Raw genomic sequence first — 25,590 nt, forward strand, 5'->3', positions numbered from 1 at the left:
TATCCACTTGATTTATATAAATTTGCATCACCAAACTGAAGCCTTTTGGCTCTTTATTTTAGTGAACAGGAAAATAATTTTGCAATTTTAATCACAGTGAAATGAATTTAAATGAATATATCAATGTTTTCAGGAAACTAGTGAAATGAATGCTACAGCATATAATTAACACATACACATAATATAAACTATTTATTTATTGATGAACTTAAACAACAATCAAATATTTCATAATAAATAAATAACTCATTCTACTGTATGGGATAAAAAACTATAAGCTAGCCTGGAAACTGTTCAATGCAAGTACAGCACACCAGAGATAACGTGCCTTATTGTTGGTGGAATTCTTTCAAGTGGAAAAAAGTGACAGATATATATCAGAAATATCACTTACAAACTAAAACGAATAACCTACCCTCTCAGATTAAATTTACTATGGAAAAAGAAAAGAAATATTACTTTTCTGAGATGATATTCTATTTACCCAAAATTCTGAAAAGTAACCTTGCCAGCTCCTTATACAAGAAGTCTAATTTCACATAGCCTTAGTTGTGGCATATGATGCCAAATATTAATAATAAAAACTCAGCTCATCACATAATGATGTAAAAACACTAATCAGAGCTCATCCATTTGTACCAATGATTCTACCATACAACAGGAGTGCTCCTTGCTATGCAATCATTGATGAAGCAAAATCATTACAATCTCCTGAGCATCCAAAGAATCAATGACAATTACACAACTACTGTTGAGACAAATATTCTACTTCATTATATTATTATCATACAGGTATCTCTGGAGAATTTTCATTCTCCAGAGATACCTGTATGATAATAATATAAGGAGACCTACACTATTATTGCAAAATCTATATATATCTTTTCTTAAAAACTCAATCACTGATGAAATAATTATGATACCTCTAACAAAAAAACTTTATTCTAGAGGTACAAAATGGATTTAGAAAAGGACGATCATGTATAGACCCAGCCTTCTGCCTAAAATTAATAATAGAGAAAAGAAGAGAATATAATTTAGAAACACATATTGCATTTATTGACTTTGAAAAAGCATTTGACAAAGTTAAAAGAAACATATTATTTAACATATTAAAAGAAAGACAAATACCAAATAATATCCTAAAAGCTGTCACAAGTATATATGAAAATAATCAAATACAAATAAGATTAAATCATGAGCTATTATATACAAGAGAGATAAACCAAGGGGTCCGACAGGGATGTCCCTCTCAGCAACTCTTTTTAATATCTACTTAAATGAAATAATAATAAAATGGAGTAAAAATTTACATCAAGGAATTAAACTTTCACCTACAGTTAACTTAAACACTCTCCTCTTTGCAGACGACCAAATAATAATTACAAATTCTGAAGATAACTTACAGAAAGCTATTTTAAATCTAAATGAGATATCCAAAGATTATTATTATTATTATTATTATTCAAGCCTCCAAGGAGTCAAAAGACTCAACGAGGGAGGTCCTTCCTAAGACATAAAGTCTGTCAAGACTCACTGAGGGGAGGTCCCCCCCCTGAGAAACACAAAGTCTATCATACCACTCTTTAAACTCACTGACCGTTCTCACTCCCACCACTCCATCAGGCAATGCATTCCACGGCTCAACCACCCTCCACACAAAGAAACCACTCCTTACCCTCTTGCTCACAGTTTCCTTTCGTAACTTCCAGGGATGGCCTCTTGTCATCACTCCTTCCCGCTGATCAACCAAGCGAAAGAACTCCCCAGTGTCAACCCTGTAACCACCTCTCAACAGTTTAAAAGTCTCAATCATATCACCTCTCCTAATTGATTGATAAAAAGTTGATATTATGGTATGATAATATCAACGGAAAAATCAAAAACTATAGCGTTTAAAGGACAAGATCCAGCTAATGGCTTGTACCTTAAAGTAGAAGCCATTAGGAAAAAGAAAACCAGGACGTCCTCTTAAACGATTCAACGATGACTTCTAAGGCCGGAACAGGCCATACTAGGCCTAAATCCTTGATACGTATGATGATGATGATGATGATTTCAATAATTTCCATGGAAGTTAGAAATTTTATTTCTAACTTCCATGGTTTCTGCACTAATCAATTTCTCACTTCCAGGCTGACAGATCTCTCTGGACAGTGCTGAAGGCAAGTCAGATCAGATGGCAAATTCTTGTTACCTCTCTGACCCACCATAATTAAACATTGGGGCTAGTACTATAACTGGGTCCCAAGAACCAGTAACAGTGTCCATAATTAAAGTGTGACAAGTACCTGGGTAGAGAAGGCAGACTCCAACTGTTTAGTGTAATAAATTCAACAGTATAGGAAATATTCACTCCTAGCCCTTGATTACTCTCATAGCTTTGGAGGGAAGAAAGAGAAGTCAGAAAGAAGAGTTATTTTCTCTTTCATTTTACACAAATTATGGACTCTACAGCATGTTATAAATAACTATTTTAATTTCCCAACATTTCAACCTTCATATTAAGGTCATATTCATATTCATAATATTATTTGTTACCTCCAGGGAGTCCACTGACTCATCGAGGGAGGGCATCTACTCTACAGCTCTGTCTCCACCACTCACAATCTACCAACTGACTGCAACTACACCAAAGCCATCTATCGCCGACTGCCACCACTAGTATTTCCACAGACAATCACAAACATCCATTCCCACAGTGGGATTCGAACCCGCAGCCTTTTGGCTGGGGAGGGGATACGCTAACCACTCGGCCAGCCAGGCTGGCCGAGTGGTTAGCTATGATGAACATATGTAATAAGAATAATTCCCATAGCCTTATTAGCATCAAACCCAATCAACCTTCATACAGATCTGATTCTCTTTTATCATTTTCTAATTTTTCTATCATTTGCTTCTCTTCTAAAGTACTGTACAGAATCATTTCCACCAGCATGAAATTATGCTAAAAGTATAATGTATGTGTGTGTGTGTGTGTATATATATATATATATATATATATATATATATATATATTCATTTTTAATATAAACTGACTAAAAACCTGAGAATTATAACAAATTGAGATTTATTTGAAAATGCAACATGTTTCTTAAATGGACCTTTAAAAGCAATGGCTACTCTTTAAAAAGTATCAACAAACAGTTATCCCACTGTCAATGTAGCAAATGTAGAGACACAGAATGACTCCAAAGGTTATATATCCTTGCCATATATCAGCACACTATCCAAAAAACTGAGTAGAATGTTTAATAAGAAATTCAACATACAAACGTGCTTCTCGACTCTTCCAAAAATAAGATCAAGTTTCAACAACTATAAACAATCTCACAACCTTCTAAAATTTCCAGGTGTATACAAAGTCACATGCGAGTGTGGAAAACCTTACTATGGCCAAACAGAGAAATCTATTCTCCTACGTCTCAAGGAGCACCAGAGAGACATCGCTTATAAGAGAACCAGAGCAACTGCCCTGTCAGGTCATGTCCTGTTTTCAATAAACACGAACAACGAAAGCTGCCAACATGAAGTAAATTGGACAACAACTTCAAACCTACACATTTGCGATGATGAGGTAGAACGCCACAGTGTAGAGTCAAAAGAAATCACCTTGGACCCTCTTCATATGAACAATAATCTCAGCTATAATTTGCCTGATTCTTTCAGCTCTACTATCAGATACTAGAGATCGCGTGGTTCCACACATGCACAAGTGTACAACAATAGAACTTTAACACGGACTATAGCTTAAGTTCATAATAACTGTAATTTACAGTCGAATATCATAACTTTATAATCGTATAGCTTTAGAGTGTCTCAATGTTTATTTCAGTGTCTTTTAATATCTTTCTATGTTCTTAATGCCTGATGAATTCAATCTCGACGAAACATGTTGCGTTTTCAAATAAATCTCAATTTGTTATAATTCTCGGGTTTTTAGTCAGTTTATATTAAAAATGAACATATCCCAACCCCGAGTTAATAGTAGTAGTCATATATATATATATATATATATATATATATATATATATATATATATACAGTATAAAGGCTGTATTATTGAATAAAATTCTATATAATTTTTGTTATATGTGTAAGCTGTAAAAGTTATTTTAATATACGCCTAACTGTTGGATATACAGCTTTAGAGTGCTTATGTCAGATGACTTCTGATCAATTAATCCCATACTCTGGCAACCTCTTTTCTCCACAGCTCATCAATCCATGGTATTTATGCTAACCAGCTACTAAGTTTTTCAATCATCATCTGTTCAAGATGACAATGATATTCATTGATCTCAGCACACATGCATGCATGTGTGTGTTGAGATCAATGTAAAGAGCAGATAGCATAGGATAAATTAGGATCATTTGGCTCTGGAGAATGCAAAGAGGTTTTTATAAAAGGAAGTCAAGGTCTGATGAACAGGAATCACAAGAGATGGTATAGGTTGAATTGGTTACAGACAAAAATGAGTTACTATATTTGTTTATGAATGATAATACTTGAGAGAAGGAGTTATGGCAGTGATTCAGTTCCCTTGTCTGAAAATCATGGGTTTAAGTGAAACAAAGGCAGATTAAATGATCTATCGACAGGCATAGCAAAGAATATATGGTGTATTTACCTGAGGATAGAAAGGGCAAGAGGAGGGGCTGCTGATCACAGGAGTTATGTGTATCCAATGTGGATAAGTCAGGATGCAATATTTAGTGAGGCATTGTTTCAGATTTGCAGTTGTGGAGGCTGATGGTAAGGAAGTGCTTAGGGAAATTGGTTTGGTGATATGAGGAGCATGATCATTATGGATGATTTTTAATACAATACTATTGGTTAGAATGAAGAGATAGCATCTGGAAGCAAGGAAATGAATGTCTTGAATTTTCAAGGGATAGCTACTTCACTTCATGTGTAATGGAACATACAAGGATTGAGAGTCTCGAATTAGATTATTATATGAGAGAATGTTATTATCCAAAATGTGCTTTCTGGTTGGTGAAAGTTACCATTCACCTGGATGATAACTATGGGAAGTTTCTGTGCAGAAAGGTAGTATGTGCCACTACTAGGTAGGTGATTACAGAAAACTCAAATAGTAGAACTGGAGTAACAGCATGGGATGAGGAATTGGATGGAAAAAGATATGCTGCTTGGAGAGAGGCCAATCAAGGAATATTTGTTAGTAATCTTAAATATATGAATGTATACCAAAAAAATTAAAGTGCATAGGTGTATAATTGATGACCAGTGAGATTAAGCTATAAACCAGAAGAAGAGAGCATTATGGAAACAGAAGGTGGAAACAATAATTATATGAAGAATGTGATGAGCCAGTCAGGAAGATGGAATAATACTTGCTAAGGAGACAAGAAATACTGTATGAGCAGCACTTAGGAAAACCATTCATACCATTAAAAAACAAAAGTTCTTTTGATGTTGAGTATAGAAAAATTATTAATGGAGAATGATATTAGTTGATGGTAATAGTAGCCAGATAACCAGTATAAAGAATATAATTAAAGTATTTTATAAACAGTCCATTAAGGTATTTCATTCCAGTAAGAGTGATACTGTACAAACTATCATTGTACTCACTCGCATCTAGCCAGAAATGAATGATGGCTAAATGTAAGTGAGTACAATGCATATGAGGAATTAAGTAAACTGAATATTCATAAGGTGTGTGTGTGTGTGGTGTGTGTGTGTGTGGGGGGGGTATTGATGACACATCACAGTGTGTTTTAAGAGAATGTTAAAGGAAGCTATGTACATATTGTTTAATTTAACAGGAAACTTAAATTAACTTTCCTGTTAAATTAAAAGAACGAAAAAAAATTGGCATTCCACTGAACAGTGGACGGTGCCAGGGTTAGTGTTAGTTTGTTAATAGATCATAAATTAGCAATTTACTTACATATTACACCATGTTGATGGATGTACTGAATGGAGAATTGCATATATATTGATATATATCTAAATTATACAAAAGTCTTTGAACAAACCTACCACATGACAAGTTGGTATATTTAAATTGGATTGAAGAGGTTGCATAATAGATTAGATATAATATGACTGGAAATAATGCATGCTGGCTGTCTGATTGTGATATCTACAAATCGTGAGAAAGAATTTTTGTCCCAGAAAAGAAATGTTCCTAGTTTTATGCCACCTGAGTCTATTTTTGTTTAATCTGAAGCATCCATAGCTGAGTTAGTACAGACAAGCCCTTTAGTTGGAAAGACCCTGGTTTGAATTCCATTTGAGTCATGAGAAACCTTTATCAGGCCTTTTCAATCAAATGGTGAGTTAGCCAATCTCATATGGAGATGTAGATTTTTTTCCCCAGATATTTGAGTTTTTTTTATCTCTCAAAACAGGCAAACAGCCCCATGAACACACAAATTTACAGGCATAAATACTAGCCCTCAGGGAATGCATCAGAAGAGTGGTGTGCCAGCTGCATTAATTCACCGTGACCCCTAATCAAAAGTGCCCTACCTGTCCTAAGGGATAGGTAGAAAAAGAAGATTGCTTAACCTATATGATACTGTTATTGGGAGAAGATTAATTGGGTACATGCATTATATACAGATGATGCAAAGTCTTGGGTAGCTGTTGCTTGAGTTCCTGTAGATTTGAAAGAACTGAGAAGCATAATAGATGCTAGTTCTTCTGAACAGCAGACATGGAAATACTCGTAGAAGAGATACAATGCAGAAATTGATCTTCTATGAGACAGACATAATGACATCTCTCTCTCTCTCTCTCTCTCAGAAGAGAGAGAGAGAGAGAGAGAGATGTCATTAATTATCCTTTTTTGCACAGCATCAAAAATTTATTACAAATGATAAATTATTACAGATGCTATTGAAGCTTAAAGACCTGCCAGATGAGTGGGGAGTGCTATCATTAGCAAAACTAGGAATTAGGTTTGCAGTCAATGAGAGCAAGTCATTTATAGGAATGACTTGTCAAAAGACTCATCATGGGAGGTCCTTCCTAAGAAACACAAAGTCTATCAAGACTCATCGAGGAGAGCCCCCCCCCCCTGAGAAACACAAAGTCTATCATACCACTCCTTAAACTCGTTGACCGTTCTCACTCTCACCAGTCCATCAGGCAATGCATTCCATGGTTCAACCACCCTCCATGCAAAGAAACCACTCCTCACCCTCTTGCAAACAGTTTCCTTTCGTAACTTCCAGGGATGGCCTCTTGTCATCACTACTTCCCGCTGTTCAACCAAGCGAAAGAACTCCCTAGTGTCAACCCTGTAACTGCCTCTCAACTGTTTAAAAGTCTCAATCATATCACCTCTCCTTCTTCTATCCACCAAACTCTGCAGTCCACATTCCCTCAGCCGATCCTCATAACTAACATGGTACAGTCCTGAAACCATCTTTGTTATCCGCCTTTGTACCCTTTCCACAGTTAATTTATTCCTTTCAAATCCTGGGGACCAAATCTGAGAACAATAGTCTAAGTGTGGTCTGATCAGAGACTTATTCAAAGGAATGATAACCTTTTATCTCTGCAGGTCAGTGTCCTTCTCATTTTTGCAGCAATCCTCTGTGTTACCTTCACCACCTTTGCAATATATCCTCTAAATTTCAGGTTTCTATCAATCATCAACCCCAGATCTCTTGTCTCCCCTACTTCCTCCAGTATAACTCCACCCATAGAGTATGCAGCATCCCATCGATGTTTCCCAAACCTCAAGACTTCACATTTTGCTGCATTAAACCGAAACCCCCATTCATTTGCCCATCTGTCTAGCTTATTCAAATCTTTTTGCAGGGCTACCACATCTGCACAATTACTAATAATCCTTCCCAGCTTCGCATCATCCGCAAACAACTGAATATCCCCTTGCAATCCACTGACAATGTCATTGATATAAAGGTTAAACAATATAGGTCCCAGTAGTGAGCCCTGTGGGACCCCACTTGTAACCCTCTGCCTACTTGAAACTGTCCCAGCATACACAACTCTCCGATACCTATTGGACAGCCAATCCTGAATCCAGTTGACCAATCTGACATCCAGACCCATGTGTTGTAACTTAAATATCAGATTATCTGAGAAAAATTGATCTGAGAAAAAACTGGCAGTCCAATTACAAAGGGAGGAAGGCAGTCCATATGATGATAATTTGTTGAGAAACCCTCAGTGCCATATCAAATGCCTTGGAAATGTCAAGTGCAACAGCACAGGTTTCTCCAAACCTTTTCAGAGTTAGGTGATATATACCAGGATATCTCTTGTGGATCTAGATTGATGATATCCATACTGGGGGTCACTAATTAGCTGACAGTTCTCCAGGTGTTGAAGTTATGTCTTCAGAGAAAACTGATGTGAGACCAGTAGGCTGATAGCTGGATAGCAGACATTTATCACCATTTCTTTTTAGAATTGGATATATATAGGATTGCTTCAATGCCATAGAATGGACACCAGCTGAGTATAATATAGTATATAGATGATAAAGAACAGGTATTAGTTCAGAAGTACTTCTCACTTTCTTATACCTTCCTTATACAACTTCCAGGGATGATCTCTTTCTCATTATTTCTCTTATGTCTTCAGAGAAAACTGATGTGAGACCAGTAGGCTGATAGCTGGATAGCAGACATTTATCACCATTTCTTTTTAGAATTGGATATATATAGGATTGCTTCAATGCCATAGAATGGACACCAGCTGAGTATAATATAGTATATAGATGATAAAGAACAGGTATTAGTTCAGAAGTACTTCTCACTTTCTTATACCTTCCTTATACAACTTCCAGGGATGATCTCTTTCTCATTATTTCTCTTATGTCATTAATCTGATTCAGAACTCTTGCCAACTTATATTTTTTAATCAGATTATCTCTCTTTCCTCCTCCTATCTAGGCTCTTTGGATGGCCTTCCCACAATCTGTTCTTATAACCAACATTTCAGAGACTTTACACTGCTTTGTATGCATAGACTACTCAGTAAAGTAGTCCATATGTATCCTGCTCAAGGTTCTGTAGAGGCTAACACTAACCATTATTCATACAATACCTGTCAGATCGCTCCTTAAGCTTATTCATCAATCAACTACTCATGACTACCTCCAGCAACCCATTCTACCCATTCACTACTCTTGAGAGAGAGAGAGAGAGAGAAAGGAAACATCCATACCTCAGTCACTATTGACAGACAATGCCCTTTGGTTGGAAAGACCTAGCTTTGAATCCTGTGAAGGACATGAAGAGACTTTAGTTTTTTTTAATCTGAATGTAAAGAGTTTTTTCCTCTCAGAAACTATGGTGTTTTATCTCGCAAATCAAACTGGGCAGAAGAATCATGCAATTAATAGATCTAATATAATGGCCTCAAGTCTTAATTGCGTTAGCTGTAATTCCAAACAGCCAACTATCCTAGCAAAAAACTGTCTTCATACTAGTTATTTCCATAATATACAGTTTTTAACTTTGTCACTATAAAAATAAACACAATTTTTATACAATAATATTCAAACATATAAAAGAGTATATGCTATTTTATGAAGAATCTGTGCATAAAAGAGAAAAATAGTTATCATTTTCATAATCATATATCTGAATTATCAAGATATCATAAGACAGTTAAACCTTTTCAGATCTTAAACTTTGCAGGACTGTGTTGTAATGATAAGAAATTTTCTTCTTGTTGTTCTATTTTTGGCCTGTATCACTAGTGTCTCTTACCAGTGATATATAATATCCGAATATATATATATAATATATAATATCCGAAATGACTATCAACATTGAAAATATATGGTGTGTGTGTGTGTGTGTATATATATATATATATATATATATATATATATATATAAAATTCTCTCTCTTGGTTCATATTTATAGTTACATTCACTAAACTTTTAATGAATATATTAGCTTAATCCATAAATATATTTATATACCTTGTATTTCGAGAGATGTTCATCCACAAATTCGGAAGGCTGCAAACTGCTTAAAACTTCTTCCAGTCCACCCAGTGATTCAGATTTACCTCTATTTGACCTATCAAACTGGAAACAATGCAGTATTAATAAGTCAAGCATCTCTCCACTATTCTGACACCAACTGTAATAATACATTAGGGTAATTTAATTTTACAAAATTAGGAGAAAATATTTTGTGGACCACTACAAGGAATATGTTGTCATAGAGATAAGCGATTATATTTTAGAAAATATTTCGTGATATCACTGTTTGTTATTGGTAGTATTCTGATTCTTTTAGGATAGTGCAATTGGTAGTGATTGTTCTGTCAGTTTTGTTATATGCATATTGTATAAACATGATACTAAATGTAGGTACGAACAATGATGGTTATAGCATCCTTATTCAAAGAGTCTAACATGAGGGATTTTGTGCAGTGTTGTGTGTGTGTGTGCATGCAAGCATGCTCAATGTACTCATTACTAAGAGGGAATGGCTTATGGTATGAAAGTGATAGTAGAGAGAGAGAGAGAGAGAGAGAGAGAGAATGTTGGAAATCTGATGATGAGGTGGCAGTGAGGAGAGAAAGAGTAAGCTTATGTAGTCTTTCACAGGGAAAAACATCAGTTAAAGTTCATTTGAAAAGCAAATGAACTTTAACAATGAATGTGGGCATGCGGCACAACAGCAGGGAAGAGAATAAATGAAAAAGTGAGTGGAAAGAGAGAGAAGCAGGGAATGGGGGGGGGGAGAGAGACAGCTACATGGAGTTTTGGTTTTGATTATAAGAAGTGTGGTTGATGAAACATGATGAAAGCATGTTTCCTGGGTGCAAAGATCAAGGAAGCAATCAAGATCTGGCAGGCACAAATCATTTGAAAGGAGAGAAATACGAATGAGAAAAGACATGAAAAAGTTACTGGAAGAAGCAAAAAAAGGAGAAAGAGAGAGAGTAAAGATTGTAAATCTATTGCTACAGTATGATATGGACGATCTGATAAGAAGAACCATAATTGCAAATGAGCCAATTATTATTATTATTATTCAGGCCTCAATGGAGTCAAAAGACTTATTGCGGGAGGTCCTTCCTAGGAAACACAAAGTCTATCAAAACTCATAGTGGGAGGTCCCTCCTAGGAAATGCAAAGTCTATCATACCACTCCTTAAACTCATTGACCATTCTCACTCTCACCACTCTATCAGGCAATGCATTCCATGGTTCAACTACCCTCCATGCAAAGAAACCACTCCACACCCTCTTGCTCACAGTTTCCTTTCATAACTTCCAGGGATGACCCCTTGCCATCACTCTTTCCCGCTGTTCAACCAGGCAAAAGAACTCTCCAGTGTCAACCCTGTAACCACCTCTCAACAGTTTAAAAATCTCAATCATATCACCTCTACTCCTTCTTCTATCCTCCAAACTCTGTAGTCCACATTCCCTCAGCCGATCCTCATAACTAGCATTGTACAGTCTTGAAACCATCTTGTGTGTGTGCTGCCTCGTTTTGACAATTATGAGTTAAGTAGATGAGCGATGATAATGAATGATATGATTGCAAGAATGTGAAAAAAAAGGTCTAGAATTTGTTGACGTCTGGAGTGTGTTTGAAGGCAAAAGACAGCTGTATGCAAGAGATGGGTTGCATCTGAACATGGAAGGTCATAAGCGAATGAAGAAGTTACTGTTTTCTGAACAAGTTGAAGTAATTGGGCAGGAAACTAAGATTGAAAAGGTTGAGTGTAAGAGGGAGAAACTTAAGCAGTGATTGTATATTTGTTGATCCTTATTCGCAGAATAGAGTGGATAAAAATGGGCATGTGACTTCTGAAATTAGGACGTATATCATTTCTAAAGCTGGTACAAGAACTGAAGGGAATCTGCAATTTTTGTATACTAATGCAAGAAGCATTCGAAATAAGAGGGAAGAACTTTTGGCATTAGTCAGTGCAAACTCGCCAAAAGTTGTAGGCATTAGCGAAACTTGGCTGTCAGCAGAAGATGTGGTCACTGGAATTGAATGTGATGGATACAGTATTTTCAAGGAGGATAGAGAAGATAGAATGGGGGGGGGGTATTGTTGATGATAGCTGTTGAGTTACAGCCAAAGAAAGTAGTATATCAAGATGATAGACATGTGAATGATAGTTCATTTGAGGCGGTCAGGTGTGAAATAGTGACTAACACAACCAAATATACAGTTGGTTGCTGCTATAGGCCAGGGGGGGGTAAAGGGGATGATATTGAATTCATGCATCAGCAAATTAGTGCAATGAATGCAGGGTTAGTGATTATTATGGGGGATTTTAATTATGGTGATATCAATTGGAAGGAGAAAATATCATGTAGCAAAAAGGAAATGGAATTCATACATCTTCTACGAGATAATTACTTGAAACAGCACATAACTGAAGGGACACGTGGTGTGAGAGTGTTGACCTGGTCATTTGTTCAAAGGATATATGCATAAGTAAGGTGTCCTCGTTACCTCCAATTGGTGAGAGTGATCATGTGGTATTGACTTGGAAGGTTGCAAAATTTGTGGATTTCTCTCTTAAGAAGAGGTATATATGGACCTACAGGTTAGGCAATTATAACAAGCTTTGGAGTGAGCTTGCAGCAGTGCAGTCCATTGGCAGAACATGTTGCAGGGGAAAGATGTTAGCAGTGCATAGGATAAAATCGGCAGGTATCTGAGGAAGGCAATATCAGATTGTGGGCAAACTGATATCAGGAAGACAAACAAGGTAGGCGTTAGATGGATGAGTAGTAGTATCAAGCTTGATCTGCAAAAAAAAGAAAATGTTATGGAGAATATACAAGGAGAAAGGTGATCAGTACACCCATGAGCAGTACAAGGCTCAAGCTAGGAAGGTTACTAGCATAGTAAGAAAAGCTAAATCAGATTATGAGAAGACCTTAGCCAAGGAGATCAAGGAAATCCCAAAGAGTTCTTCCGCTATGTGGCAAGTAAAAGGAAGAATGACTTCGGAAGGATACTTTTAGTGGATGCTGATGGTATTGAGGTGACAAATTTAGATGTAATAGTAGAGTTAGTGAGTGATCACTTTTCAAAAATCTATCACCCAAGTGAGGATATCTCTGTGCCTGTAGCAATAACTAATGTGAGAATTGAAGTTAAGACTTAGTATATTGCAAAATTTGGGTGATAGATGCAAATTGGAGCAGATGGGGATGGATACTAAACTGCTGGTGATATGGATAGGAGAATGGCTCAGGGAGAGATACCAGAAGGTGGTATATGGAGGAGCAGAGCCAGGATGAGGCAGGTGACCAGTGGTGTGCCTCAGGGCTCTGTGCTTGGTCCATTGTTGTTCAATCTGTACATAAATGATATAGGAAATGGCTTAAAGGGAAATATTCAGTTGTTTGCCGATGATGCAAAGTTGGGTAGCGCAATAAAAAATCAAGCTGTTGTTGAGAGTTTGCAGGATGATTTAAATAAGCCGACAAAATGGGCAAAAGGTAATGGATGTCAGTTCAATGTGGAAAAGTGTAAAGCTATGCATTTTGGGATTAAAAGATTACCAGCTGTGTACTACATTGATGGAACGGTACTCCAAGAGATTGATGAGACTAGGGAGTTAGGGGGTGTTAGTGGATAGGGGAGATGAAGTTCAGGGGACACATTGTTAAGGTGTCCAAGATTGCACATAGGATTACTTGGTTATTGAGGAACACACTAACATCCAGAGATAAAGAGGTTATTATTCCTCTTTATAAAGCATTGATACTTCCACATTTGGATTACTGTGCTCAGGTCTGGTCACCTGGATTCCTTGGAGATGAGGAAGTTGCAGAAAGGGTTCAGAGGAGAATGACTAAGTTGGTGAGTGATGTAAAAAATGCTCCCTACATTGATGGACTGAGAGCTTGTGGATTGTGGCGGTTGGTTGATAGGCAGAGAAGAGGGGATATGATAGAATCATTTAAATTACTAAAAGGTTTTTATAAGATTGATGTAGGGGAAATGTTTCGGCTATGTGATAGTGATGGAAGAACAAGAGGTCATCCCTGGAAATTAAGGAAAAGTGTGGTTAACAAGGTTGTGAGAACGAGGTTTTTTGCCTGGAGGGTGGTGAATGAGTGTAATGCATTGCTTAACTCAGTTCTGAGTTCTTCGTCTGTAAATGAATTCAAGAAGAGATATGATAGACATTGTTTTGATAGTTTAGGTCTCCAGCAATGAGTCTACTTACTCCATGGAGATATCTGTAATAATAATAATAATAATAATAATAATAATAAAATAATAATAATAAAATGTTTTTTATCCGCCTTTGTACCCTTTCCACAGTTAATTTCTCCCCTTCAAATCCTGGGGTCAAATCTGAGAACAACAGTCAAAGTGTGGTCTGATCAGCTTATACAATGGAACGATAACTCTTATCTCTGCGGGTCAGCGTTCTCATTATTCCAGCAATCCTCTGTGTTACCTTCACCACCTTCGCAATATGTCCCCTGAATTTCAGGTTTCTATCACTCATCAACCCCCAGATCTCTTGTCCCCTCCCTACTTCCTCCAATATAGCTCCTCTAATAGAGTATGCAGCATCCAATCGATGTGTTTCAAACCTCAAGACCTTACATTTTGCTGTTAAACCGATACCACCCCCCACGCAATCATTTGCCCATATGATTAGCTTATTCAAATCCTCTTGTAGGGCCACCACATCTGCACTATTACTAATAACCCTTCCCAGCTTCACACCATCTGCAAACAACTGAACATCCCCTGCAATCCACTGACAATGTCATTGATATAAAGGTTAAACAATATAGGTCCCAGTACTGAGCCTTGTGGGACCCCACTTGTAATTCTCTGCCTCCTTGAAACTGCCCCACCATACACAACTCTCTGATACCTATCGGACAGCCAATCCTGAATCCAGTTGACCAATCTGACATCCAAACCTATGTGCTGCAACTTAAATATCAGTTTATCATGTGGCACCCTGTCAGATGCCTTTGCTAAATCCAAGAAAATGGCAGTATATACCTTTCCCTCATCTACTGCTCTTGTAACTTTATTATAAAAGGCTAGCATATTACTAAAAAAAGAGTGCCCCTTCACAAATCTATGTTGACTCTCACAGATAACATTACCTTCATCTGCCCAATGCTGTATATGATCCCTCACTAATTTCTCCAAGATCTTAACAACTACTGATGACACACAAACTGGCCTATAATTAGACACTTCCAGTCTGCTACCGCCCTTATGCAATGGCACTATCTTACCTTTCTTCCATTCCATAGGCACCTTTCCTGTAGCCAGACTTTCATTGAAAAGCCAGGTCAAAGGAGCTGTCAGTTCTTTAGCACATTTTCTCAAAACTCATGGTGAAATACCATTAAGTCTCACAGCTTTACTGACATGCAGAGTACTCAGAATTTGGAACACACGCTCCTCCTGCATCTCTAAACCTCGAACCTGCCCTATCCCTCTAGTATTAAAATTTACTCCTCCAGGATGAAATACTCCAATAAAGTGTTCATTGAACAATTCCACTATGTCCTCTGGATCAGTCACTCTATTCCCATTTTTATCTCAAAATATCATTCTTCCACAGTCATTTCTCCTCCTACTGGCCACATATCTAAAAAATTCCCTAAGATTTTCTTTGGATCTTAGGGCCAATCTCCTCTGATATTCCAGTTTCGTCTTCCTTACCATACTAGTCACTCTTCTGGCCTGTGTCTTATACTCTGCATGCATCTTCTCTTCACCTGTCTCCTTATATCTCTTCCATGACCTCTTTTTCGAATGCAATTCCTGTTTAATATTGTTTGTCATCCACTTTACTCCAAATTGTATCTTCTTGTTCGCTTGTGGTATACAACTTACCATTGCTGCTAACAAATATTCTTTCATAGTTTCCCACACACTAATAATATCCCGGCCTTCCAATTCCTCCATCTGTGAAACTTCCCCAAGTTGATGTCTAAGACTATTATAATCTCCTGCCTTATAGTTCCACATACGTTCCCGTCTCTTTGATACTCCTGCATGTCTATTCATCTTCCAAGTCAAAAACACATGGTCACTTGCTCTAACTAGTGGGAGAGATGTCATCTCGGTTATTATCAACTCTTCTGATGCTATGACCAAATCCAAAACTCTTGAATCTCTTGTTCCCTCTATTACATGTTGCCTAAGACATTTGTCCCTCAAGAATTCTAGAAATTCCATTCCCTTATTGCTACATGCATCTTCCTCTCTCCCCAATTTATACTGCTGTAGTTAAAATCTCCCATAACACTCATTCTTCTTGCACTTGCCAAGCTCAACTTCTGAACATCTCCTGGTCCCCACCCCCTCTGTGCTCCTTGATTTGTAGCAACACCCCACTAAATATCCTGTCTTGCCCACCTCTACCTCACACCATATGCTTTCAAATTCATTATTGCCACTGCCTTCCAAAGCCAGTGTCAATAATAAGCCTCCACTCTTAGAGAACATAAGTCATCACTTATCATAAGCAGTACTCCACCACCATGTTTTCCCTTCCTATCATGCCAAAAAATGCTGTACCCTGCTACTTCTATTCTTGTTATTATATTCTCTTCTGTCAACGACGTCTCAGTGATCCCAATAATCTTTGGCCAGGCTGATGCTATCAGTGCCACCAATTCCTCTCCTTTATTCCAGATACTCCTGGCATTAGTATAAAGCATAAAAATGCCACTTTTTCTATACCCAGCAATATCCTCCTGTGGACTCCACTGGGCTCTGCGTTACCTGATGTCGTCCCCCTTCTCCCAAGTACCCATTCCCACAAAAGGCCACACCTGCTATCATCTATCTTGGGCATTCTAGTTTCCCTGCATTGACGTACTGAGTCGTCCAGAACAGCAATCTCTCCAGATGCCTACGTCCTTCCTCATTCAAATGCAATCGGTCTCTCGCATACAATTCCTCTCTGTCCTCAAACGCCTTCCAAGTATCCACATATTCCAATCCTCTCTTCAGACACATTCTAGCTATTATATTATTCAATATTACTGCTCTTCTGCCCAGCTCATCACTATCATACCTAGGCAACATGCACACTCTCTTTCCTCTCTGTGTTGTCTTTCGTACTACCTCAAACAAGAATCTCATATCTCTAGCTGCCCAATTTACATTACCTCTCAAATCATTTGTTCCTACCATCACAATCATCTCATCCACCCCTCTTAATTGTCATAGCCACACTTTCTATCGTTCCTCCAGGCAAACACTCCTCATCCACCGATCATTGAGTCCCCATACATTACACCTCTTACCACCCTGTTCCTCGACTGCTCACATGCATCCTTCACTCTCTCTCCTCTAATACTTTCTCTCTGTGTTCCCCTACTTACCTGATATCCCTCTCTCACCTGGTTCCAGTGCTCCCTCACATTCTTCTCATTCCCTCTCTTCTACTGTTTCCATTCTCTCCTCTTCTAACATTCCCATAACTCTCTCTCTCATTCCCTCTCTTCCACTGTTCCTTTTCTCTCCTCTTATATCATTCCGATATATCTCTCTCTCTCTCTCTCATTCTCTTTCTTCCAGTTATCCTATTCTCTCCTCTTCTAAAGAAAACTGTACAGAAAGAATGATGTGCAGTTTGTACATGTCTGGAACGATGATGGAAAAATGACTTGCATATGCCTGAAAGGTTTTGGAGATGTTTGGAGAAAGTGTTTTCAGTTGGAAGTACAAATGAGGGAAACTAGAGATGACAGGACCAAATGAATATGAGCAGAGAAATGATCATGCAATGCTGAGAGCAGTTTCTCAGGTTTTGAATTTGAATGGGTTGGTAATTATATTACAAAAGGTTAAATTGTGGGCACAAGAGGAGGGGATGTTGAAATGCTCATACATGAATGCCAGAAGCATCAGAAATAAAGGGGGAAAGATTTTGGTGTTTGTCAGCTTCTTCTTCTTTATGTAGCTTCCTCAATGAGAGGGTCCAGCACCATGTCCTTCCAGTTCTCTCTGTTGGTGGCTTTCTTTTTTGTTTCTGCATAGGTTGTTGAGGAACACACTGACATCCAGAGATAAAGAGGTTATTATTCCCCTTTATAAAGCATTGATACTTCCACATTTGGATTACTGTGCTCAGGTCTGGTCACCTGGATTCCTTGGAGATGAGGAGGCTGTGGAGAGGGTTCAGAGAAGAGTGACCAAGTTGGTGAGTGATATAAAAAATGCTCCCTACATTGATAGATTGAGAGCTTGTGGATTGCAGAGATTGGTTGATAGGCGAAGAAGAGGGGATATGATAGAAACATTCAAATTACTAAAAGGTTTTTATAGGATTGATGCAGGGGAAATGTTTCAGCTGTGTGAAAGTGATGGAAGAACAAGAGGTCATCTCTGGAAATTAAAGAAGAGTGTGGTTAACAAAGGTGTCAGAACAAGGTTTTTTGCCTGGAGGGTGGTGAATGAGTGGAATTCATTGCCTGACTTAGTTGTGAGCTCTTCGTCTGTAAATGAATTCAAGAAGAGATATGACAGATATTGTTTTGCTAGTTTGGGTCTCCTGCGATGAGTCTACTGACTCCATGGAGATACCCGTAATAATAATAAAAAAATAAAAAATAGCCATGTGATCCTGGTCATGATCTTATATCTTCAAGTCGTGTCCTTTGTTTTTTGCCTCTTGATCCTTTTCCCATAATTTTTCCTTCTAAAATTGTTAGTATCCTCTGTCCTGCTGAACCTCTCAGTACATGTATTGCCAATTTCATCTTTCTCTGGATCATTTCCTGTAATAAAGAGCTCTGTGTTCTCATTCTCTGTAGGATATCTGTATTTGTCACATGTTCTGTCCATGGAATTTTCAGAGCTCTCCTATAGCACCACATTTCAAATGCCATTATCTGTTGCCTCACTCTCTTCTTGAATATCCAGGTCTCACTTCAAATGTGAAAATTGGCCACACTAATGTTCTTATCATTCTTTTCTTTGTCTCGATACTCATAGAACTTCTGAGCAGATCTTTATTTTATTTGTCGGCTCGCCTGGCCAAAAATTATCAGCATTAGTAAGACTTAGTTGACACAAAATGATATAAGGATAGAAAGTAAGGAGTATTTCATTTTCTGATAGTATACAGATAATAGAACTGGAGGAGTGATATTACTGATGACAGCTGCAAAACTGCAACCAGGAAAAGTAGAAGTTTAGGATTTTCATACCTGAAGGAGATGGTTCATTTGAGGCTATCTGTGGGAAGTGAAGTTAACAGAATAATATCTTGTTGGTTGTTGCTACAGACTGGGGAGGGGGGTGCACAGAAAAATGTGGATGCCAGGCATTGGCAGATCAGCAAAGTGTAGGCTGAGCAATTAATTTTTAACACTTTTCTTAACAATTGCTGTCCCCAATTTAACATCATTACACAGGGATTTTTATCATTACATTAAACAACCACAAGATCTGTTTTGGGACCATTATTGTTTAACTTGTATGTTAATGATATTGGGACCAACTTAACTGGAGATGTGCAGTTTTTTGTTGATGATGCAAAATTGGGAAGAGCTATGAGAAGTAAAGCAGATGTGGCCTTAAAGGCGCTGAATAGACTATGTGAGTGGGCAAATGAGTAGAGCTATCACTTTAATGCTGGAAAGTACAAGGTCTTGAAATATAGTAGGTAAGGCTGAAATGCAGAGTCTATAATTAATAAAGAAATTGTGAAGGAAATGAGAGATATGGGAGTGGTAGTGGACAGAAACCTGAAGTTTAGGGATCACATTGCTAAAATTGTAAGAACATCCAAACAGATTATGGCAATAATGAGTAGATACTGACATGCAAAAGCAAAGAGATTATGGCCCTCTTCTATAAGGCTTTGATCAAGCTACATATGGACTAATGCACACAGATTTGGTCGCTTAGTTTGCAGAGCGAGAAGGATGTAATGGAGAAGGGTTCAGAGAAAGTTCATTCACTGTCAGTGTCAGGTCTATGGAATGTCAGATATGAGATGAGAGAGAGGAAATGCAATTTACACAGAGCCTTGTGAATAGAAGAAGAGGAGATATGATTCAAACATATAAGTTGATGAGGAGTTTTTACCAGATTAACGTGGAGATTTTTCATAGAATAGAGGGAGGCAAGTGTAGAACTAGAGATCTTCTCTGTATAAGGAGAGTGAGAAGCAAGGGAGTGAGAAGCAGGTTCTTTGCATGGAGATTGGTGAGTGAAATGCATTGCCTGAAAGTGTAGAAATGGAATGGGTTTAAGGCATGGTTCGATAATCTTTTGCATGAGAGGGTATAGACCTTCTACAATGAATTCTTTGATTCCATGGAGATCAGGTGTTATTATTATTATCACTATTATTACATGACACCTCCAGGGAGTCCAAAGACTCATCGAGGGAGGGCACCTACTCTACAACTCTCCATCTCCACCTCAAATCCACCAACTACAGCGAACCTCCTCCTCATCTACACCAGCCATCTACTGACCACCACAACCACTAGTATTTTCACAGATTTTCACAAACATCCATGCCTGCGCAGGATTTGAACCCATAGCCTTTTGGATGGAGAGCAGATATGCTAACCACTTGGCCAACCAGTCTGGCAATTAATATAATAATAATAATTAGCAAACAGGGTCTGCTACAATATCTGTTTATAAGTCACTTTCTCTCTCTCTCTCTCATCCATGCCATTATTTTCATACCATTCTTATTTGCTCTAATTTACATGATTTATGTGGGATCCTATCAAATAACTTTAGAAAGTCTGTCAATATTATAGTGTAGCTCCATTTCCTTTAACTCAACTGTCACTTTATTATACAAACTGAGTAACTTACTAAAGCAAGACTTCAGTAAGATTTCCTCAATCTTTCTTCACATCTAACATTTCAGAAACTGAAAGTTTCCAGAAACTTTAATCAATCACCTCTGGATATGTTCCAGAGATGTACCCCAGTATATCCTCATCCCTCTGAAAACCAAAAAAAGCAATCAATCAGCACATATCCATATGCAGTATGATTAAGGGCCATATATACAAAGAAAACATAACTGACTGACTTCTATATATCCCAATGTCCGCCCACATCATTGCCATAATCACTATGATGTAACCCAGAATTATAGTGGTGTTACCAAATTTCAGGTCCTTGTTAGTCATCATACCTAGATCCTTTACTTCCATCAAACTCTTACCAGATATCCACACCAAACGTATACTCTGGTTTTCAAATTTTAAAACATTACACTATGCAATACTGAATTGAGAACTCTTCTCACTTACCCATTCATTTAAGTCTATTGAAATTCCCTCATATACACACCACTGAAGCCACATCTGCCCTCTCCTCAGTTCCTCTCAACTTTGCATCATCTTCATATCAATTTTTAAACCTCTTCTGATATCATTAACATACGAGTTAAACAGCAACGGTTCCCAAACAGACTTACAATGCACACCACTAATAGCTACCCTCTTCCAGGTTACTGTTGCTTCATACACAACTTGCTGATACCCATCAGGCAGCCAGTCTCTTATCCAATACATTGATCTGTTATCTAACACCAACTGTTCCAATTTAATTACCAAATTGTCATTTAGGAATCTATCAAGCACCTTTACAAATAAGATCCTTTCAAAAATCTAAATGAGATACTTTGCAAATTCTAAATAAACCACTATATATACACACTTTTCATTTATTACTTTATTGTAAGTCGTCTTCATCAAATTTCTGATATGTACATTTAAAAGGTGCAGAGAATATTATGATAGTACTATATGAAAAGTGTATATTATTACTACTGCCTACTGACTGATTAATTTTCGGGAAAAATTGTTATCTGTTAGACTCCAATATTGTCATATCTTACATTTTGGTCTTGTAAGGCACTTCTAACTACATCAGTCTATTCAAATCTGGGTCTAGGTGGATTGATGCACTTCTAACTGCATCAATCTACCAAGATCTGGGTCTTCACACAAGTCCTTTTCTTGCCATCACACACTTGTTTTTCTAAAATTTATTTCACATTCTATTTAAATGGCTATACCACCTGAGATTAGCTCTGCTCACAAATTCCTGAATGCTAACAATGTAAAGTTCCTTCCTAATAATAATTATTAATATGATACTGCTACTGGATGACACAGTATATTTCTCTAAATTTTCTCAGAAATCATATCTATTGTTTCCAATCTTTATTCAAATGTTTTATTTCTAACCTAACTCTCAGATCCATAAGTTAAAACTGGTTTTTACCACTGATGGATACAACTAGGTTAGTGATTGGAATATTTCTGTTATTCCATACAAATTCAGTTTAGCTGCTTTCCTTATTCTGTCTATTTCCATATTGATTCAATCTTCACTAAAAATTGTGCCTAAATAACTGAAATATTTTATTTGGTCTCTATGTATTTCATTCTGGATGCAGCTGATGTTTTTGATGTGGCTACCCATTTTCAGTCTTTGTCTTTTCATTGCTAATTTTCCATGCTGTGTTTGTTACTGCAGTTATTCAATTAAGTTAAAATCCTGTAGAGTTATTCTGCATTTATTTAAGAGTATAACATCATCCATATAAAGTAAGAAGCAGAGTCTATTATCACTTTCCTACATAATATTGTGATACAGACAGATAATAAATAATAGTGAAGATAATTTGCATCCTTATCTCACCTGATTTTACATCAAAGCATCTTCCTGTACCTCTCAATTCCAACTGCCAACTTACAATTCAAAGACATATGATTTACTATTGATATAATGTCCTGTTTATTATTACCAGAGACCTACAAGGAGTCAGGGACTCAATGAGAGAGGCTACATATTACCTGCACCAGCTGTCATTCCTTTTCTTGATTTCTACCTGTATTCATAACCTCAAAAGGCAATCCTAATCAAACAATAAAAGCATTTGATTGAGTTTGGCACAGGAGCATACTTAGAAAACCGACATTCTATGATCTGCCTTCCACCTTCTGCAACTAGATTGCAGCTTTCTCGCCAGATGCTCAATATGGGTCATAGTAGATAGTTTTCTCTCCACTATGAGAAATCATGAGAAAAATCTTTTTAGTCTCAAACATTGACTGACTGCTTAACAGTGTTTGAAAAGAAAAAAAATGGAATTTAAAGTGGATCTATTTCCAAAACAATTTATTTTTGGTAACTTCACCACCACAGAGCTATCTGGTAGACATCACTAAGTATACAAATTACACAGTGTTCACTAAAACATTTGTGATACTAAGAGTGGATATATTATAAACTCAGCTTTTAAAATTTTCTTTTATATATTAAATGAAAATGTCCCTGAAGCAAAGATTCAATGGATGATTAATATGTGACAATAAAATTCACTTACCAATTTGAGAAGTGACCAAGAGTTTTTGCCTTTTCGAGAATTTTCTAAAACAAAAAAAAAAATTAAACATTAGAGATAAGTATACAGAAATAAGTTTTTTGATTCATACAAAATCTCCAGTGCAAAACAATTTACAGTTTTTTATAACAATAGAAAACCTCCTACCAGGCATGTCTCCCAGTAGAAAAGGGCAGTCAAGTGCAAAGGACTGCTGCAACTTAAAATTGTGATACGAGAATTAGTAATCTGGTGGGAACAATAACAAAGATTCAAGTACTGAAATGGTATCATATAATATCATATAATCATATAAAGAAGCTGGAACATTAGCCTAACATCAACACAAGACAGTTTGAAATCAACTATGTAGTCTTCAAAACTAGAGAAGCATATTACTATAAACATGGGATTACTTTACAAACATGAAAACTAAGAATTTTACAAGGAAACCTGAAAGGTTTCATACAGAATGCTGTTGGAGCATATCTGAAGGCAAACTGATGGGAAAGGTGAACTGTATCACACAGAAAGTAGATTAGTCTATTGAGAAAAAAGAACACCAATTCATAGAGGAAAAAGGTGAAGTGGCAATATTATTATTATTATCTTAAGACCCCATGGATAGACTCATCTAGGAGGTCCCTTTTGTCATACACTTATACTCATCATACCATGCCTTAAGCACATTCAAATTCACTACAGACACCACACTCTCAGGCAATGCATTCCAATCATTCACAACTATCCATGCAAAAAAACCTGCTTCTCACTCCTCTGCTCACACCCTCCTTACATAACTTCCAGGGATGACCTCCTGTTCTGTCCCAGTCTCCCACCATTTTATGAAAAACCTCTTCAGTGTTAATCCTATAACAACCCCGTACTAACTTGTATGTCTCCATCATATCATCCCTCTTCCTTCTATCCACTAGACTCTGCAAACTGCATTGTCTCAACTTTTCTTCATATTCAACATTCCAGAGATCAGAAACTATTTTGGTCAATCGCTTCTAGACCCTCTCCAACATCTCTTCATCCTTTTGAAAACCAGGTGACCAAATTTGTGCACAATAGTCCATATGTGGCCCAATCAGAGCCTTATACAATGGAACCAGAACCTCATTACTTCTACAAGTCAATGTCCTCTGCATCATTCTCAGAATTAGTTGCACTGCCCTCACAATTTCAGCAATATGTCCTCTAAACTTCAGATCCTTATCCACCATCATCCCAAGATGTCTTATTTCCTCTGCCTCCAACAATATATCCCCAACAAGAGTAAATTCTATATTCCATTTTTGTTTTCCAAATTTTAAAATCATACATTTTGCAACATTGAACTAGCATTGCCACTCCTGTGCCTATTCACTCAGTCTATTCAAGTCTTCATGTAAAGCCACACGATCTGCTCTACTCCTCATAGTTCATCCCAACTTTGCATCTACAAACAACTGAATATCCCCATTCAAATCTTCCCCAATATCATTAGCATACAGGTTAAACAGCAGTGGCCCTAAAACAGACCCCTGAGGCATGCCACTGGTGACTTTCCTCATTTGGAATGCTGCTCCCCTATACATAACTTATTGATACCTATCAGATTGCCAATCTTCAATCCAATGCACTAGTCTAATATCGTATTAGACTAGTTTTTATAAACTAGTAGTATAAACAAAAGCCTTCGCAAAGTCTATACTACTGTGTATCCATCTCCTGCATCCAACGCTTCTGTCATCTTATTGTAATAAGTCTTCCCTTTAGCAAATCTGTGCTGTCCATCAAAGATAATACCATTGTTGTCAACCCAATCCTGGATCCTGATTCTCACCAGTCTTTCCAACACTTTAACCACAACATCTGACACACAGACCTATAATTTGTTGCTTGACCTCTGTCACCTCCTTTATTAAATAGTACAATCTTGCTTTCCTTCTACTTCTTTGGAACTTGAGCCAGTGTAAGACTCATATTAAACAAATATGTCAAGGCAGATATGAACTCCCTGGCACATTCCTTCAAAATATGCAGTGATATATCATCAATTTCCACAGCCTTATTAATGTCAAGTTTGCTTAATTCCCCATATCATAGTCACTCTCCTCCTCCTCACCATACACTGCTCTCAAACTCTCCATGATGCCACATTCACAAGGATGAAAGACATTTATGAACTGCTCATTAAATATCTCAAATATATCCTCCACAGCTGTTGTTAAATCCATTTTCTCCACTCAATGCCATCCTACCATAATCATTCTTAT

General features: G+C 37.3%; 1 protein-coding gene across 1 annotated transcript in view; it reads right to left on the reverse strand.

The window, feature by feature from the left end:
* Positions 1-25,590, reverse strand: part of LOC150106510 (pleckstrin homology domain-containing family G member 7-like) — a 280,061-nt gene that overhangs the window by 169,653 nt on the left and 84,818 nt on the right. Inside the window, exons 6-7 of the mRNA XM_090393016.1 lie at positions 23,330-23,373; positions 9,942-10,049 (exon numbers count right to left, since the gene is read on the reverse strand). Of these exons, the coding sequence (XP_090249142.1) occupies positions 9,942-10,049; positions 23,330-23,373 (152 nt within the window). The remainder of the gene's footprint in view (positions 1-9,941; positions 10,050-23,329; positions 23,374-25,590) is intronic.

This window comes from Typopeltis vanoorti, chromosome 5, assembly GCF_054136105.1.
Source record: "Typopeltis vanoorti isolate ZY-2024b chromosome 5, IOZ_Tvanoo_1.0, whole genome shotgun sequence".
Lineage (NCBI taxonomy): Eukaryota > Metazoa > Arthropoda > Arachnida > Uropygi > Thelyphonidae > Typopeltis > Typopeltis vanoorti.